General features: G+C 45.0%; 3 protein-coding genes and 1 long non-coding RNA gene across 11 annotated transcripts; 3 read left to right on the top strand and 1 right to left on the bottom strand.

The window, feature by feature from the left end:
* The first annotated feature begins 52 nt into the window (after nucleotides 1-52).
* On the top strand, nucleotides 53-2685 carry LOC117901692 (elongation factor G, mitochondrial). Its single transcript, XM_034812553.1, is given in 4 exon segments — nucleotides 53-209; nucleotides 303-1347; nucleotides 1350-2322; nucleotides 2386-2685. Coding segments are annotated over 4 exon segments (2235 nt in total). The 5' UTR covers nucleotides 53-137; the 3' UTR covers nucleotides 2531-2685.
* A 396-nt stretch (nucleotides 2686-3081) lies between these two features.
* On the top strand, nucleotides 3082-4238 carry LOC117901695 (TBP-related factor). The gene is made up of 2 exons (XM_034812558.1): nucleotides 3082-3460; nucleotides 3528-4238. The coding sequence occupies exons 1-2, from the start codon at nucleotides 3318-3320 to the stop codon at nucleotides 4045-4047; spliced, it is 663 nt and encodes a 220-aa protein (XP_034668449.1). The 5' UTR covers nucleotides 3082-3317; the 3' UTR covers nucleotides 4048-4238.
* Nucleotides 4239-4458: 220 nt separating this feature from the next.
* Nucleotides 4459-13109, bottom strand: LOC117901689 (CD109 antigen). Its single transcript, XM_034812532.1, has 7 exons — nucleotides 12952-13109; nucleotides 10200-11104; nucleotides 6373-10135; nucleotides 6114-6307; nucleotides 5876-6050; nucleotides 5704-5809; nucleotides 4459-5647 (listed from the first exon to the last, which is right to left on the bottom strand). Exons 2-7 carry the CDS (start codon nucleotides 11084-11086, stop codon nucleotides 5436-5438), a joined length of 5337 nt encoding a protein of 1778 aa, XP_034668423.1. The 5' UTR covers nucleotides 11087-11104; nucleotides 12952-13109; the 3' UTR covers nucleotides 4459-5435.
* Nucleotides 13110-13907: 798 nt separating this feature from the next.
* On the top strand, nucleotides 13908-19138 carry LOC117902160. Of its 8 annotated transcripts, none has more exons than XR_004649372.1 (2): nucleotides 13908-17283; nucleotides 19109-19138. It is a non-coding gene; the product is annotated as an uncharacterized LOC117902160 (long non-coding RNA). The 8 variants fall into 8 exon arrangements; XR_004649370.1 differs by lacking the exon at nucleotides 19109-19138 and adding an exon at nucleotides 18795-18981 and having other exon boundaries at nucleotides 13908-14031; XR_004649371.1 differs by lacking the exon at nucleotides 19109-19138 and adding an exon at nucleotides 18795-18981 and having other exon boundaries at nucleotides 13913-14147.
* The last annotated feature ends 4 nt before the right edge of the window (nucleotides 19139-19142 follow it).

Genomic DNA, 19142 nt, shown 5'->3' with positions numbered 1-19142 from the left:
CATATTTACGGTATATTTCTCAAGTGAGAAGATATATTTTGGTATATTTCTGTAGGTCAGACGTCAGCTGTTTGGGGCTCACACTGAGCGCGTGTTTTTTACTTAAATTTGTATTTATCAATTAAAAACTAAGTAAAATGTCTTTGATAACTCGTGTACTGCAGGGAAATCTGCCGCTACGCATCAATGCACTGCAGACATTGAGTCGGGTAAGGCCTAAACAGGGGAGACCTTCTCCAGCCCAGTCGGCATGTTATATAATTGTTGTAAGAATTTCCTCTAATTAACTGATTTTCCCACAGTGCGGCTACAGCTCGCATGCCAAGTTCTCTGAGCACCGGCCCATCGAGAAGATCCGCAACATAGGAATCTCCGCGCACATTGACAGCGGCAAGACGACGCTGACGGAGCGAATCCTCTTCTACACCGGTCGCATCGCTGAGATGCACGAGGTGCGCGGCAAGGACAATGTTGGCGCCACCATGGACAGCATGGAGCTGGAGCGACAGCGTGGCATCACCATCCAGTCGGCAGCAACCTACACCATGTGGAAGGACACGAATGTCAATATCATCGACACGCCCGGCCATGTGGACTTCACGGTGGAGGTGGAGCGTGCACTGCGTGTGCTTGATGGCGCTGTCCTCGTGCTGTGTGCCGTGGGTGGAGTTCAGAGCCAGACGCTGACCGTCAACAGGCAAATGAAGCGCTACAATGTTCCTTGCTTGGCATTCATCAATAAGCTGGATCGCCTGGGATCCAATCCCTATCGCGTGCTCTCCCAAATGCGGTCCAAAATGAACCACAATGCTGCCTTTATCCAACTGCCCATTGGTGTGGAGAGCCACTGCAAGGGTCTAGTGGATTTGGTACGAGAGCAGGCCATCTACTTTGAGGGAGAAAACGGAATGGACGTGAGGCTGGACGAGATTCCGCAGGATATGCGTGTGGAGAGCCAGGAGCGGCGACAGGAGCTCATTGAGCATCTGTCCAATGCGGACGAGACCTTTGGGGAGTTCTTCCTCGAGGAGAAACCCTTCACGGAGGCAGATCTCAGGGCTGCCTTGAGGAGGACCACCATAAATCGAACATTCACCCCCGTTCTGGTGGGAACAGCACTGAAAAACAAAGGCGTTCAACCTCTGCTGGATGCTGTCATCGATTACCTGCCCAATCCTGGAGAAGTGGAGAATCTGGGCTTCATCGAGCAGGAGGGCAAGGATCCCGAGAAGATTGTCCTCAATCCAGCACGCGATGGCAAGGATCCATTTGTGGGTCTGGCCTTCAAGCTGGAGGCTGGACGCTTCGGTCAGTTGACGTACCTCCGCTGCTACCAGGGCGTACTCCGCAAGGGGATAACATCTTCAATGCCCGCACGAATAAGAAGGTGAGGATCGCCCGCCTGGTGCGTCTGCACTCCAGCCAAATGGAGGATGTCAACGAGGTCTACGCTGGGGATATTTTTGCACTGTTTGGAGTGGACTGCGCCTCCGGTGATACCTTCACCACTAACCCTAAGAACAACCTGGCCATGGAGTCGATCTTTGTGCCAGAGCCAGTGGTATCCATGGCCATCAAGCCAAGCAACACAAAGGATCGGGATAACTTCTCGAAAGCCATTGCCAGATTCACCAAAGAGGATCCCACCTTCCACTTCTTCTTCGATAATGATGTCAAGGAAACGCTTGTATCGGGAATGGGAGAACTGCACCTGGAGATCTATGCCCAGCGCATGGAGCGAGAGTATGGCTGCCCCGTGACGCTTGGCAAGCCTAAGGTGGCCTTCCGCGAAACCCTCGTGGGACCCTGCGAATTCGATTACCTGCACAAGAAGCAATCTGGAGGATCGGGTCAGTATGCCCGCATCATTGGCGTGATGGAGCCACTGCCGCCAAATCAGAACACGCTGCTGGAGTTTGTGGACGAGACGGTGGGCACCAATGTGCCCAAACAGTTTGTGCCTGGCGTGGAGAAGGGCTACCGTGAGATGGCCGAGCGAGGCATGCTCTCCGGACACAGGTTGTCGGGCATTAAATTCCGCCTGCAGGACGGTGGCCATCACATTGTGGACTCCAGTGAGCTGGCGTTCATGCTGGCCGCCCACGGAGCCATCAAGGAGGTCTTCCAAAATGGCAATTGGCAAATTCTCGAGCCCATTATGATGGTGGAGGTGACAGCACCCGAGGAATTCCAGGGCGCCGTCATGGGGCAGCTGAGCAAGCGTCATGGCATCATCACGGGCACCGAGGGAACGGAAGGTTGGTTCACTGTCTACGCAGAGGTGCCTCTGAATGATATGTTTGGCTATGCGGGCGAATTGAGGTAAGTGGCAGCACCCTTAAGACCACTTAAGAGTAGACATTTATGATCTATATACTTCCACAGATCCAGTACCCAAGGCAAAGGAGAGTTCACCATGGAGTACTCCCGATACTCCCCGTGCCTGCCCGATGTGCAGGAACAGATTGTGCGACAATATCAAGAGACGCTAGGATCTTCCCAACCTGACAAAAAGAAAAAGAAGAACTAAATCAGCACTTAGCACTAGTAATGTCATATTTTTAAGAAGATAACAGTACCATCTCCCTGATTGAGCCAGCTCCATCCTTAGTTAAATTTCTTTTCAGTTTTTACTGTGATAATCACTCCATGTACAGACTATTTTGTATATTAAAGTTGACTACAAAACTAAAACAAGAATCTGTTGCATCCAAAAATTTAGAGTTTCACTTGCAAGCAAAATAAACCAGGTGGCGCTGAAACTAATAAGGTAAACCGGTAAAGATTGATGTCACATTTGACATGGTGTATATTTCGGTATATATATGTCTGAGGTATTTCTGGTCACAAGGCCAGATAATATAATAATATTAATAAGTAATAACAAATAGAACATCAAAATCGAGGAATCTGATTGAAGACTAATTTATATTTACAGTATATTTTGAAAATACAAGGGCATATTTGTGTATATTTTCGAAGGTCTGTCGGTATATTTTATCGATCACATCGCGGTCACACTGCCTATGGAAAAACTATTAAACGTTTTTTAAGTAAACCTTATTTTTATTAATAATATAACAGAAATGAGTACCCAAAACCAGCTAATCTTTTAGGAAATTTATGAATTTATTCCAGAAAATTGTATGTTCAGTGCTGGGGATGCTATTTAGCTGGTAATCCGCTGCCGAATATCAAAATCGCGGAATTTCAACTCCATCACTATTTTCTCATGCGTAGACCAATCAGCTGTTCGTTGTGTCTGATTTTATAGTGTGAATTGTACATTATTTGTTTGTTAAGTTAAATTACTTGCAATGCAATTTATTTTTAAAATCGAAGACAAGGACCTTGTGCCGGCGGCTGCCAGCCATGTGATCAACCCGCACAGTTCATTGCAGCCTCAGCAGCCCGCAGTTCTGGTGGAGCCGAAGGATGCACAACATGAAATTAAGTTGCAGTCAGTCCCACACCCAAATATTACAATAAAAGAGCCTTAACCTTTGGATTTCGTTACCCTGTGACAGAAACATTGTGGCCACCTTCTCCGTGAACTGCGAACTGGACCTCAAGACCATCAATTCCCGGACCCGCAACTCGGAATACTCGCCCAAGCGTTTCCGCGGCGTTATCATGCGCATGCACTCACCCCGCTGCACGGCGCTCATCTTTCGGACAGGTAAAATAATATGCACGGGAGCCCGCAACGAGATGGACGCGGACATTGGTTCCCGCAAGTTTGCGCGCATTCTCCAGAAACTGGGCTTCCCGGTTAAGTTTATGGAGTACAAGCTGCAGAATATTGTGGCTACGGTGGACCTGCGCTTCCCCATACGCCTGGAGAACCTCAATCAAGTGCACGGCCAGTTTAGTTCCTACGAACCAGAAATGTTTCCCGGCCTCATATACCGCATGGTCAAGCCGCGAATTGTGTTGCTGATATTTGTCAATGGCAAGGTGGTATTTACGGGTGCCAAGTCACGGAAGGATATCATGGACTGTCTAGACGCCATTTCGCCTATCCTGTTAAGCTTTCGGAAGACGTAAACGAAGCGTTCTGCTGGGGGTTGGTTATTATTGCGGGTACTTTAAGAACATTTTTATACGCCTTTTTACGAACAATGCCATTATTTAGATGTGTAGCTACTATGATTAACTTTCATAAGCAATATACATATGTACATACATACATATGTGCATACTTACATACATATATGCATGCATTTCCATTCTACAAAAAAATGTTACACATAAAAATGGTTTGTAAAATAGTCACGCAAGTTTTTTGAATTTTTTTTGGATTAGTTTTATTTAGTCCGATTTTAACGATGAACCCTTGAACGATCGAGGAATCCAGGAACTCGAGCAGCCATTACATTTTTTATTACAAAACCAACTCATTTGTGCTTTTGCATTTTATAATTACCATAAAAACCCAACACACATAAAACCACTTGTATTACTTTCGTTTATTTTTCACATTTCTTTCATTACAAAGAAAACACACAAAATTATGTATTTCATGGAGAGATTCGGTTCTTCGTTTCTTATTTGTAAAGGAGGAAGTAGGGACGGACTTTACACACGAACGAGCATAGATATATTCTCATTCCGTTTACATGGCTATGTTGTCAAGAGCGATTACAATACAAACTATTTGTGGAGTGGGGGAAAAAGTACGTATAAAACTTACAAACTATGCAGATTCATAAGTTGCATAAATAAAATTGGACGGTTACGGTTACGGTTCCTTCAACGTGCGACTCCGATACGCTTTCGTTTTAAAATTAATTCGAAAAGTAAGACGTAAGGATTATACATTATTTTATACTATATAGATAGGTTTCAATTTCAATTCGATATGCATGCAAAAACATTTCTGTCTCGTTACATTTTGCTAACACGATTTCTAAAATCTATTAAAGGCATCATTTTGTGAAAAGACACTTACAAAATATTCGAACGCTTCTCTTTCCGTTCTTCCAGCGGCACTTGGAGCCCGCTCTGTGGTAAGGCATTGATAATGGTTGTTCATTTCATGGATGGTTCGAATATAGCTTATAAAATACGTTTTCTTTTTTTAGGTTTTAGGTGGCTACATTTTAGATGTGGGTTTAGGGGAGGTTCTGTGTCTGGTTTTGTAAAAAATCTTCTCTTTGTTCAGCGTTTAAACATAAAGTTACAAAATTAATTCATGAATCAACTCTGTGGCTTGGACTGCTTTTGTACATTCATTCGATTCTACAGCGGTCAGGGTCAAGCAAACAAAAACAAAAAATATTTAAACAAATAAAAACAAAAATGTTGACCAGCATTTTTGGGACGGAATGCAATTTCGTTTGGCAAAAAAATAAAAATAAAAACTAATTCTTTTAGCAATGCATTTTGTGGGGATAATTGAATTGTGCAGTGGGGATTGTTCTCAATGGATTTCTCTATGTGAGCAAATGCATCATGTTCAGTACCAAATGCGTGCGACTTCTCAGCAGATAGATAAAGACGCTGAAGAACAGCAGCGACACAGACATGGAGGCACGCCAGCCCATGTTGTAGATAGAACAGTATGGGCATTGAGAGCTGCCGCATACCTCGCATATATTCAGCAAATAGGTGGGCAAAGCATCGAAAATTGATTCATTGAAGCGTTCTAAAAGAGAAATCATTATTTTCTGTCATTCTTTGGTTATTTATAAGAGTGCATACCTGGTGCATAGTAGTCGTAAACGCGAACAGGCAAATAACGCGACATATTGGCCACTGGATACCAGCGTTCTATGGTGAAGTTTACACAAATATCCTCCTGATCCAGCTGTTGGTTTAAGATTTAATTAAGTGTTAGAGTGGATTATTGCTTAAAATCATTTCTTGTACTTACAAAATCAAAATAGAAGATAATCTTGCGATCTAGATAGCGTGCACGTCTCAGATTCCTCACACGATTGCTCAGTACATAGCTGTCGAGTTTCTGTTGCTGTATCCAATAGCCAGTGGGTATGGCCACATCCAATATAGCCATGCCCGATCGCTCTGATTCTTCAGTATTTATCCAGCTATAAAAGCAAGCAAAGGCAAGGGTTAGTCAGGTACTTATTTTACTCCTGCGCTGAACATACTTTTGGCATGCCACATATGAAATATGCGACTGATTCCTGCCATGGAAAATGGCCTTGGTGTGCAGCCCAAATGCAGGCACTGGCGGTTTGGTCTGGAACTTTTCTATATCCACATTATATTGGACATGCATCTGCAGGATGGCATAGCCAGCGCCCTTGGCTTGTACTTTAATGGTGCCCCAGGCATCAGGTATCTATCGAGACAAACGAAAATCGTTTAGAAATCTTTTAACATAAAATTAAGTTGTGTAATATTTACCTCGATGCTCTGTAGACGCGCCAGATTGGTGTCATCAATGTGCAGCGTTTGTGTCTTGCCACCCGTCGACGAGGCCTCTATTTCCACACTAAGCGAGGAGACTTCGCGAATCCTGGACCTCACTGTGTACTCCACCAGCGCTTTTAGGGCAGCACTTGTATCTTGTGTCGAATCCCAGCCACCATCATTCAATCGCTGCGAGTTCAACCAACGCACAATGGGATCCACAAAGAACTCGCGACGTGCCACATACACCAACAGAGCATAAGCAGTCGTTTCGATATTCAATGAATCATATTCGTATGGCAGTCGTGGCAGTGAGAACCATTTTTGATTTTCCAGCTTGCGCGGCGGCTGGGGTATCTCTCGATTTCCCCAATACATAAATTCTCCTATGGTTCTGGCATGCTTGCGCAATATGCCAAAGACATGCTCGGCAATGGGTGAATTACACAACTGCAGAGCATACGCTGTGATGGCCACATCATACGGTTCGGGTGTCTCCTGCAGGAATTGCATGTTTCGCTCAATCCAGGCCACAGCACGCTGCGTGGCCAAGGCCACACGTGAGCCCAGAGTCCCGGACAGATCTTTGACAGTGGCCAAGGTGATGAGAACATGCGATGTCAGCGTAATATTACGATTCCTCAAATGCGTATAGCTGGCGAAATTCGTGCGATTGATTTTACGATCCGGCATCCAGGTAACCTCATAGAAGGCACCCTCTGGCGTCTGATGCTGCAGCAGCCAGCGCATATTCTTCTCAATGATCGTGGCATCGATCCAGATAAAGTTCTCCCACTCGTAGAAGCTGGCCTCCTGGAAGATGCGCAGGCAATAGCTGGTCAGCCACACCGACGAGTCCGAGTTGTTCCAGTCCGAACGGAAGAGCGAAAAGCTGCCATCCTGCCGCATGAAACTCAACTGCCGCTGATAGCCAATGTTCATGTGATAGAAGGCATTCTTCTCCAGCGTTTTGTTCCTCTGATTGATCAGTCGCATGTACATAATCGTGTACAGATTGGCGGCAAAGCTGAAAGCATTCTGTTCGGCCGACTCCATGGGCAGGTACAGCAAGGAGCTGGCATTCACGGGCATTGTGGGAAAGATGGGACCCACCACATCACCCACCACAGAGATTCGAGCGCGATTCGAACCGTAGACAAAGTAACGATCCACCTGGTAGGGTATCTCTGGTGTCTGTGTCACGTTCACATGCATATACTCCAGCACATAGGCACGATTCGAGAGATCCAGCAGCACCGACTGATGGCGATACTGTGGCAGGCCATCGGACTCGACATGCAGCCGCCTCGTGATGGTGTCCGTGCCCAGCAGGGTGGCCACATGCAGTGTGACATCCACATCTCCCAGTCGCTGTGGCACCACTGGCACATACACCACTGTCGTGCCTTGGGCATCCAAGTAAATGAAGAATTGATGCTCGCCGCCGCTTATGCGTGGGTTATACGACCGCACAATGCCATCCTCTTCGACGTGCACGAACTTATAGTCCGGACTGCCGTGCAGCACCACCGTAGCCTCAATGGGCGTGGTCATATAGTTGAAAACGGTCACGCGCACGCCCACTTGCTCGCCCTGCCTGCAGGTCTCTGGCATTTCCACATTGATGAAGAACGGCTGCACGCCCACATACTCGAGGGCCTTGTTGAGCATCCCGAAGCCCTTGGAGGGGCTCACACTGAACGCACTCACCATCCAGTAGGCCGGACGATCGGGCACTTCCACATTGAAGATGTAGCGACCATGTGGCCCAATGTTGACATCCCGCCACAGCCACACATTCTCGTAGTGGCGCAGCACGCGATTGAAACGATATTTGCGATAGTTGAGCAACTCCGTGTCATTCCTGGTGTGGCAGCCAATCTCGTCTGTGCCATCGTCACAGTCAAACAGCCCGTCGCATTGCTTCTCCAGCCGGTAGCAGCGTCCACTCAGGCACTCGCCATAGCCCAGGGTACGATTGCAAGTGTCCTGGCGTCGCGGCACATAGCCATCCGTGAAGACAATCAATCCACTGTACTCGAACGTGCGATTGGCATCTATGCCGAAGGACGACGCAGGGAAGTAAACCAGCTCATCGGGATTGCCCTCATGCGAGTACCAAATGTGTTTGTATGTGCCATTTGTTTGCTCATCAAAGTTGGACATTTTGGTGATAATCTTGGCGTAGGTCAGCTCATTGCCCGCCTGCATGGTGTAGAAGGCGCTGTCAATGCCCGAGAGGCCCACATAGGAGCCGGGCTCACCAAATATGGCCACCTCCACCTTCTCTCCAGTTCGGGCTTTGCGATTATTGATGTACACGGTGAAATTATTCCTGGAAATGCCATTGACGGGGAAGGTAAGCGAATCCGCCACCACCTGTCCCTGCGGTGTGATCTTCCACACGACCATCGTGGCCATGGGCGCCATTTCGGCACTCAGCACCACGGCAATGGTCTTGATGCCCTCCGTGATGGTCTCGCGATCGTTGACAATGATCACACCCTTGGACATGATCAAGTAATTGAACTCTTCCAGATAAAAGTTGGTCCTGATGTGGAATATTATGTACTCGCCCACCACGGGGGCCTCTGTGCTGGTTGTGATCTTTATGTGCTGATTCCTCGGTGAATAGTGGGACACTAGCAGCAGCTCTGTCTGCACACGATCGCCACGAGGATCGATAAACACCGCCTGCAGGCGCATGTTCTGTATGCCATTGAGGAAGTCCCTGCTCTGTGGCCGATCATCCAGATTCAAATCGTTGCGTATGTCCACTTTGACCTCCCAGACGCCATCGCTTTGCTGTGACATGGCCAGCCGCTGGGCGGGCCAGTCGCGGCGTCCACCGCTGCGACTCTCCACAAAGCCCGTGACCTCCATCAAGCCCTGTCGCAGGAGCAAAGGATCAATGGCCGAACCATCATGATATTCCACAGCCAAATATGTGGTAAAGGGCATGGCAGGCTTAAAGACTTGCGGCGACTCGCCCAGGAAGGCCACACGCAGACTCGAGTTGTAGACACGCGCCACGGAGTAGCCGCTGATGATCTCATCGTAGAATTTCTCACCCACGGTGGCGGTTATTAGGATCTCCATTTGTGAGAGATTCGGCACAAGCAGCTCCAGCTCACGCAGCGGCCATTTGAAGTCAAAGGTGCCATTAAAATAACGCAGAAAAGGCAACACTTTACGATAAGTGCTCGTCCAGGAGTCGTACGACTCTTGGTACTCGGGCTTCTTCACCCAAAATGGCCATTCCTCTTCAAACTGATAGTGTCGCTCGACCACATATTGATTTCGGTAGAGTATGTCCTGTCCGAGATCTGCGCCATCCTGCGATATCTGTGGCACATTGTACTGCACCTGTGGATTCTGATTGACATTGTTGTAGCGCCAGCGTTCATTATAGCGATTCGCCTGCTCCAAGGGACTGCGGCCCAGGCGGAACTTTTCGTTCAAGACTTGATTGCTAAAGTAGCCAATTGGTCGTATGGTGGCCTTAAGCGTGAGATTGCCACGCACGGGCAGGCCACTGGTGAAATTTGCCATCACACGGCCATAAATGTAGGGATCGGTGGTAAAGAAATACGCGGGCATCGTCACATTCACCTCAAAGCGGGTTTGATAGTACTCCTCGACAGTAAAATGACTCTCCTCCTGCTGGCCCTGTGCGATCACCCTAATGGTCCACTCTCCAAATGTGGGCTGATCCGACAGCTTGTACTCCAGCGAAACAGAACCCAGATTCGATTGGCTACAAAGAGAACAATGAAAGAGAATAAGCGAGAACTATGGGTTACTTGTGTGCTTTGCCCTACCGCGATAGCCAACGCTTTAGTATGTGCCTATTCGGATCCAGCATATACACATCCACAGGATTATCGAAGCCCTTCAGTTCGGTTGTAATCGGAATAGTCCTGAAGCGTATTGTCTCTCCCTGCATATACAGTGGCTTGTCCGTCTGCACAAAGATCGTCATCGAGCGCTGGGAGAAGTCCAAGCGTGTGTCATTGAGGAATGCCAAGCCACCGAACACATTCTGATAGAAGCCCTCCACTCGCAGTCGATAGTTTCCCGTCACACTGGTTGGGGGTATCCGCATGAGCAGTGTTTCGGGCACGCCCTCCTTCACATCCTTGGAATCTCCACTGATCTGTACGCCATCACAGGAGATACTCGCATGCACTGTGATGGGATATTGGGCCTGCAATATCGACACTGACACTTGGTAGATCAGGCCAGGGCGCACCATGCGCGAGGCCACTATAAAGTAGGTGGGCTCTCGCGAGTGCAGCGACTCCAGGAAGGTGGCTTTCACATTGTACGAGGATTTGCCACGCGTCAGGCTGGGCTCCTCGCTGTCAAGATAGCCGGAGCCACCACCCAGTCGCTTGCTGTAATCATTTTGGTTTGTCAGATCATTGTAGCTGCCTCCTGCATCGCTTCGATAGGGAGGATTCGTCAAAGGGGGATTCACATTGTTGCCATACTGATTGGGTGTTAGTCCTGGGGAGCCTGGGTATCCTGGACTATTGTAGTCCCCTGTGTTGCCACCCCACTGTGGCTGATTGTTGGGCAGTTGCGGCTGCTGATTGCTGGGCAGTTGTGGCTGCTGTGGCTGCTGGTTGTAGTAGGTGTCGCTTTGACCCGCTACCAGGACGACTGCTGCTGCTGTCAGCAGAACAGCTTGCAGGTGCCACATCATAGAGTGTTGCCTGCTTGGCTGCTTGGAGTAAAAGTCAGTGAATGAATTAGTGAACGAACAAAGTTGCATCTATCTATAATACACTATAAATAGTCAGAGGAGGCTGTGGCCTGTTTCGAGAGGTTGTCGGTTGTCGGTTTACGGTTGGTTTACTCTCTCGGTGGCTGATTTCCGCGTGCTGTGAGCACACAGGGCATTGCATTAATGAGGGCGCTTGTTTGGTATTATTAATAGATTCCCCACACAGCCACACTCAACACTGATACGTGCTCTGGCAGGAGCAATGAACGTGTGGATTGGTGGGAGGGGATGGCGGGCGTGTAGCACTATTAAAACTATGTCAAATTTTAAGTAAAATGTCATTCAAGTGGGTGCTCGCAATTAGTCTTTTGAGGAATCTTCGGGCGGGTATTTGTGTGCCAGCAACAGAGGGATTGCTGACAGCTTTTATTTTTTCTCCTATGACCAAAACCATTCCATGTTCTTTAAATCCTCTCATAATTTATGTTGAGCCAGAAACGATTAGGAAAATTCAAAGTGAAATGACTTCGAGAACATGCCCACATGCAATCTTAAGAGTTGTTTGTTTGTATATGAAATATAATTTATAATGTGCGTATTTTTGTTGGTTTTTTTTTGCACACTCAAAAATTGAGGGTACAAATAAATCGGCTTCCGCACTATAACTGTTTTCAATGGTAGTGTCACACGACCATAATGTATAAATTACTCATCCATAATTACGGTTATTTTTATGGCGTGGAAAATGGCCGCTAAAAATGTGGGCACAACTGCAAGGACCCGGGACCCTATCCTGGCTTTATCACCACGCGATCAAAAATGAAAACGGATACTCGCAAATGCATTATTTCGTGGCAGGACCCTCCCTACAAGCCGCATAGGTAAAAAGACAACACACACATATCAGGCAAGGCAACCATACAAAACAAAAGAGACATAATAGTAGTAACAATAAGGCACCGGCTCGCCGCGTCCACACTTGACCCCCAGGCAAAGATAGCGAGAGGGAGAGGAGAAGGAATAAGTAGGAAGGGATCATTTCAAATGCAGTTGCCGGTACGGCAAGCGTAGTGGAACGAGCACCACACGCTACCTGACCAGACACACACACACACCTACACAAACATACGCTCAATGTCAATGTGTTTGTGGTGCACTGAAGCAGCAGAAGTTACTGGCCTATGGGGGTACCGGAACCCGGAGCAAGTGAAAACAAATATCTAAACGAGAAAACCCAACTCGTAATAATTTCAACGGCCGACTGAGACGCTTGTAATCCACCCTTTGCTGGCCGCTGCAGACGCCTCAGCTAAATGCACACACAGGCAGACAGCATGCTCACATGCATACACGGGTGTGCGTGTGTGTGTCGTGTAAAAGTAGATGTGTAAAGTGGCATTAATTAGCGGAGAGAAGACCCATTCAAAACTTAATGTGTAAGAGGGCAAAAGAGCAATTGCAATTGTCAAAGGACCTAAGAGTGGCCAGGACATTACCCGACAGCGACAAGGAAATTTGAGTAGGCCTTCAGAAGAGACAGACGCGCGAAATCCAATTGGGCAGCAGGTGGCCGCCGTACTCTGGCGTATTCCCATTTTTCACAAATAACAATTGCAGTGAAAGCATTTTCGCGTCTCTCAAGGATTTGGATTATTGGGAATTATTGCCTCAGAACAAACAATAGTCAAAAAGTTAAGCGCGTCTCTTCAAGACTTTTCTTCAATTTTTCGGTCAACGCCCATGTGCCAACACCAACAATAACAACGACAGGCGTTTGGACAAACCAAACAAAATTTTGGGCGGGTCACCATTAGAATTTGTTCAAATACACAACGAGAACTCACCTCTATACAGAAATCAGTTGTTTCACGATAGGCGGCAAACCAAACTCATTATATTTAACAACAAAATGAACTCAAAACTAACTTTTAAACTTAAATTTGAACTAAATTAAACAAAACCACAGAACGAACACACCCCGCAATGACAAACAGTTCCAGTGTGACCGCGGATTTATCGATCAAATACACCGAATGACTTTCAGGTCGAAATATACCATCTAATTTTAAAGATATACCGTAATATACCGATGCGTGTCCATGATCGAAAATCATATTCCTCGATTTCGATGTTCGCTTTAATATTACTTGTTGGATAAAACCCTCAGCCCTCAAAACATAATTTTTATCCGTTTATGAATTAATTTCCCACAACATTCGAGACCTTTTAGGACTTCCGTTTATTGAATTGTTTAGAAAATAAGCTTCAAGCTAATACGGTCAAGAAACAAAATAGCATACAACGTAACGTAAGGGAAAATGGAATTGGACGTATTTAACCGCTTGTTGCTTTTCAAATCGTAATATTAAAATGATTTACTATTTATTTACTTTCTATGTGTATACATCCCGAAATGGCAATCTTGTAACTAATGGTGCCGTCATTCGTTTTCACTTCTTCAGGTAGAGCACTTTTAACAAGCGTTTACGGGCTCAAACTAGGGTCCTTAGCTTAATTCTATCATATTTTGACTTGATTGCATTATTGATTTGATTTATTGCATAGTAGTTATTTTTTCGGATTTTGATTTGGATTCTTCAAGCAGACGCCCAAAAACAAATCAAATTTATCTTTCATCAGCTGATTTGTTTTTGATTTTACATGAGATGACAGAGATGACAAATTATTTTCGAGACGACAAATGCATGTCGACAAAATATCGCAGCAACATATCGATATTGACATTGGTGCCCCGTTCTGGTATATTTCCGAAAGATTTTTTGGTATTTTCTACCTAACCTGGTGCTGGCTACACCAGCGTATTAGTTGTATGTGTGTGTGTGTATTGTATGCGTGTGATGTAAGGTCATTCGCGTGAAAATATCAGCGAGGAAAAAATCGAATTTTTGTGTTTTGTGTGCTAGGTAATTTCCAAAAAGTGTGCAAAATAAAGAAGTTTAATCAAATGCCTGTGCATCAGCGGTGGATGTGTGTATATTAACAAGCGGTGAAGATGTGAAAAATTGTCAAGAAATCGAAGGTGCTTGGTTGCCCAACGCAAAAATTATGACGAAAAGCACCACAGTACTCCTCTCGTGCACACACACACATGTGCTTATACGCATACTCTTGCATGGAAAGAGGGAGCTTGGAGAGCTAGAACCGAACCTAGAGTTGTCAACGCTGTGCAAAGAATTTCGTCATTGAGAAGAAGAGTGTGTGTGTGCATGTATGTGTGTGTTTTGTGCGTGCCTCGTTCCAGTGTATGTGTGCGTGATTGCGTGCGTGTGTGTTGGTAGTTTGTTCTCTTTGGTAGTAAAACACAAAAGAAAAATCATCTCGACGGAAAAATGTGAAAAAATGTACATAATTCCGTATCTCAAGTATGCAGCCAGTGCCCGCCTCCCTGCCCATACCCACCCCAAATCAAATTGAGATGAAACACCGCGCCACCGATTGAAAAACTATTACATAAATAGTGCAAAGTGTAAATGTTATTGAAGGCAAAAAAAAGCGCCGCCGCGCACGCTGTCGTCATCGCCTAGTAAAAAAAGAGAAATAAAGAAAGAGAAGAAGAATGCAGAAGAAAAGGAAGAGCAGCCCCCGCTAGGTACCGCTAGCCAGCCAGGCAGCGAGCGGCCGAAAGAAAACGCGTTACTTATTTTCGCGAAAAATACCAATTGTTTGTGCCTCTCAGTCTGCATATGTACATAAAGATATGTATAAGTGATGTTTGAAGTAAAAATCGATGAATTATTGACCATATAATGTGGAAAATAAACTAATAATATTTGCCATGCTTGTGTGGTGAATTGGTTGTGGTGAGAGGTAGGGGGCAGTGAAAAGGAGCGGTGGAATAGTGCGGGTGGGTGCGCCTGTGTGAGTGACCTCGCGTACATGTGTCGCGTGCCTGCGCTAGTGTTGATATGTGTGAGTGTGCGGTGGCAAGGAGTGTCATGCGTATATTTTGCTGCCCCCCTGTTTCTACTACTTCCCCCTGCTGACCCACTGGCTAAGCCTATCGACAACCACAGAGAAGCAGCAGAGGCAGTGCTCCTTTTGCTCCAGCGAGTTTTATCTTGTTTTCCCCATTTTAATCATATGCGGGCGCAGAGGAGAGACAACGACAATCACGTCATCCAGCCTGCGCCATGACACACCAACATCTACAACCGCACAGTGAATAATGAAAGCTAAAGATGGGCTTTGAACAGGTTTTGCCTACCATTGAGAAATTATATTTTCTATCCGCGTAGTACGGAAAATTACATTGCCTATCTTTGGGTCTCAGCAAAAATTGCAAAATCATGAATTACATGTTTCACGAAAGCCTGGTTTTACTGTACTCAACATCAATGACCAAACAAACACTCACACGTGTGCACTATAAAGTCATTTGAATGAACTTTTATTGGCCCAGTGCCTCAGCGGCAGGGAGCCTGGAGGCAATGGGGGATTGGGATTGGGACTGGGAGGCCTTCCTCTGCTCTTGGGATGCGTGAATTTGATTGCTGTTTCGAACGCCATGCGCGCTACGTATACTAAACCTTTTAATTAAACCAATTAAATAAGTTTAATTCATTTAAATTCTCACTTATTAATATTTGCTCAGCCTCACCCTCTTCCTCCCACGTTCTATCTATCAGGCAAGGCAGAGCATCGCTTGCGTGTGTGTGTGTTAGTGGGCTGTGAGTGTGAGAAAGAGAGCAAATAAACTGAGTCATGGCTGACGATGACGTTATGCTGCTTAGCTGTGGTTAAAAGCAATTTGTCTCCAAAGTGTTTATGCTCTAAGTTTGCCAATAAAGAATGGCGAAAAAAAGTTTCCTAGAAATGTGTTCAACACATATACCCAAGCACACTTCCATTCGATTGACCTCGAAGCAGCTGGAAAGCAAATCGATAGTATTGTTCGATCGATAACATGTCAAGCCGCTTTCTCTTGGCCCACTACCTCTGCCTCTGCACTGTCTCTCTCTCTCTCTCTCTCTCTTCTGTATTACGGCAAACAGCTGATTACGCTGCCGCACATTTTTATATTTTTCTCGCCAAATTTGTAAAAATAAATATAGTTGACGACGACTTTATGTGTATTCTGGCTGTTCGTCTTTTGTTCCGCTAGCAGTACGAAATTAGCAAAGTTCCCTGCTCAATAGGAAAACATGTATAAACCAAACAGAACTGCTTGAAACTGCTTGCAGGTCGAAGCACTGGTCAGTTGTGGACGGTGACGGCGATTGGTCGCGTATGTACATAATTATTGTTTGTATAAAGCACTGCATTGAGGCATGCTTTATCTTAATGTGATATGATTCTTGTCACTGCCTTCTGCTGCTGCCCAGCACGTCGCCTCCGGACAAACAAAAAACGCTTCAGCTGAGGCTCTATCTTCTCCTGATTGTTTGTCCACCCGCTTTGCTGTAGTTTTCAGCCGCAATACGAAACTTAAGGCTAGAGATAACTGTGATCCATGCTAGGCTGCCTGTCGTTATCAGTATCCGCAGACGTCATGCGGCGGAACAGCAAATTCTAACCGAAATGTTTTTACAACGATCCACACATCGAAATGCTTGGAATTACTGGGAGTATAAAGTCAATTGAGTGGATGGTGTACTGTCCAAATGGTATTGCTTTTTGGATGGGTCTTTTCCACCTCAGATTGTTTGACTATTCCGTAAGCGTTGCACTGAAACTCAGAGAATTCCACTAGAAGTCACTCAAAACAATCGCCCCATAAATTCTTACAAACTGCTTTTGTACACAAATTGTGGATCACCTTTGTAATGCAGATAATTACTGTTATTTGCCTGGGTTTCGCCATTTTGTGTAACAATCCCTAATCGGACCTGGTCAAGATAACGGTCCGCCCCAACTATTAAGATAAGGCTCTCAAGTACAATCCACTTACTCACTCACCAACATACACACTCGCACAGAAACAGACACAGAGACATCGCAGTCGCAGCGGCCGACTTCGGTCAGAAGCAGCAGCGCGAGGAGGAGGCTACTCTCTCACGCCTGGTCATGTGCGGCATTCATTCCGTTGCTCCAATCCGTTGCGTTCGCTCGCTCGTTCCGTTCCGTTCGTTCGCTCGTTCGTTCGTTCATCTCTGTTTCCCCCGTGTGTCCGCTGGCCATAGTTTTGGGCCGATTTTGTAGTGTAACTGTTCTGAAGAGTATGTTATGGTTTTGGATTAAATACCAATTGACAATAAAATAAAGTCTCTAAATACCATAAAATATAAAGAGTGCAAAGAATATATCGTCCTTAACAACAACAAAAAAGATTTTGAAGATAAATAGAGCAAGATTATAAGAATTTCCCTCGAAATCTTAACGAAAAGAAAAATCCAATATAGTTTACATAAAATAAAAAATCGAATTAAAAAGACAACAAATTTTCCTAAATAAAAAAAGACTGGTACTTAAAACAATTTCCTACCCAAAAAAAGACACCCTCCCCATTCACTATTAACACAAAAACCAAAATATACAGAAAACCAGACATTTTCTCTAAATACCAAAGATTGCTTCTAAATAAAAAAAAAAAAACAGAAAAAAGTGTTTCTAAAAAAAAACTACAAATTGTTGCGCTTCTTGAGTAAAAATCATAATTTTTTGCTCTTTTTGTGTGGTCTCTCTCGCCTCTTTCTTGCACTGTCTCTCACTCTGTCCTGTTACGTTTTTGTGTCTAGCCAGAAAATAGTATTTTCGTCGTCAACGTGCCATAATTTCGTTTTTCGGTTTTAGGTGCAAAAAAAAAACAACAAAAAAACCAAACCGAACAAAAATCATTTGAAAATTCTTGGACTTGAGACAGATTCGTTCGGGTATACCTCGCACTCGTATTTGTACGTACATATGTACATATTTATGTGCAGAGGTGTGTGCTCGTGTGTGCGTGTCGGGGTGTGAGCTTTTCGTGGCCTGTGCGTGGAAATGGTTAATAAAGCTGAGAAGAAAAGTTAACATCAAATTAGCAAGCTGCAACGGCTCTTCCACCCGTTGCCGCCCACCGTCACCCATCACCCAAGTGTGTAGCCAGCACGTGTGCAGCACGACGTTGACGAAAGACAAACTAAATGCGGGGGTGGGGCTGGGTAGAAGGAAGGAAAATAAAGAAATTGAAAAAAACATACACACACAAAAACGCAAATATTATAAAATTATATACATACTTAGTTGAATGTTTAATGTTGTTTGTGCGGCTTTCGGTTTTTGGCTTTTCTGATACCCCGTTACACGAAGAGGAAATAGAGAATGGTATTATGTGGATAGCAAAGAGGACTGTAGCCCTGCAAATGAAAAAAGTCTGTGATTGTTCAAAAATATATTAGCAACCAGAAAATATGTTCATCTGCATAATTCGATATGTTCCTCTAGAGTAGCGAGGGTATCCTATAGTCGGGTGGCTTCTTTTTTTGTTCGCTTTTCGGTTCTTGTCTCCTCCTTTGGCGCTGCGCCTGTCTTTGGCCGACTTGGCTGTCGTCGCATCCTTGAGTTGCGTTTATATCTGATTGCGCTGCCCCACGCAGTCCCTCCGCCTCTGCCCGCTATGCGTGCTTTCATTTTCTTCTACTTTCCTTTATTTTTGTGAAAATTTATGTATTTTGAAAATGTTTTCCCTTCTCTTTCGCTCACTAATTTTTGTGTGTTTGTTTCTTTTTCTTTTTTTTCTCGCAAAAAGCATAAAATTAAAACCGAACGAAGCACACAACAGAATAGAAGAATACGAAAAGTACAACTTGTTTCTATTTTATTTTGCGAAAATACATAGGCTTAACGAAATTAAGAAGAGCTGGAAGGAATAGCTGATTAAATATTTAAATAGGAAACAAAATTCGAGTTGAAATAGCAAAACACAAAAAGGAGACGAAAAACCAGAAAAAAACAACAACAACAAACAGAAAAATCAATCGCATCAACTAAATATCAAATTAAAAATAATCGTATAAAAATAAAAAACTAATTTATAAATTAATATCTACCATAATGATTTAGTAAGTTAAGATTAAAGTACAAAAAAAAAACCAAC

The sequence above is a fragment of the Drosophila subobscura genome, chromosome U, assembly GCF_008121235.1.
Source record: "Drosophila subobscura isolate 14011-0131.10 chromosome U, UCBerk_Dsub_1.0, whole genome shotgun sequence".
Taxonomy (NCBI): domain Eukaryota; kingdom Metazoa; phylum Arthropoda; class Insecta; order Diptera; family Drosophilidae; genus Drosophila; species Drosophila subobscura.
The sequence above is the reverse complement of the archived record's forward strand: the minus strand, read 5'-3'. Positions and strand labels throughout refer to the sequence as shown.

Coding starts and splice junctions, on each gene's coding strand:
- LOC117901695 (XM_034812558.1), top strand. CDS start 3,318: ATGCAATTTATTTTTAAAATCGAAGACAAGGACCTTGTGCCGGCGGCT. Junction 3,461..3,527: donor CAACATGAAATTAAGTTGCA/GTCAGTCCCACA, acceptor ACCCTGTGACAG/AAACATTGTGGCCACCTTCT.
- LOC117901689 (XM_034812532.1), bottom strand. CDS start 11,086: ATGATGTGGCACCTGCAAGCTGTTCTGCTGACAGCAGCAGCAGTCGTC. Junction 6,051..6,113: donor TCATATGTGGCATGCCAAAA/GTATGTTCAGCG, acceptor TTGCTTTTATAG/CTGGATAAATACTGAAGAAT. Junction 5,810..5,875: donor TTATCTTCTATTTTGATTTT/GTAAGTACAAGA, acceptor TTAAACCAACAG/CTGGATCAGGAGGATATTTG.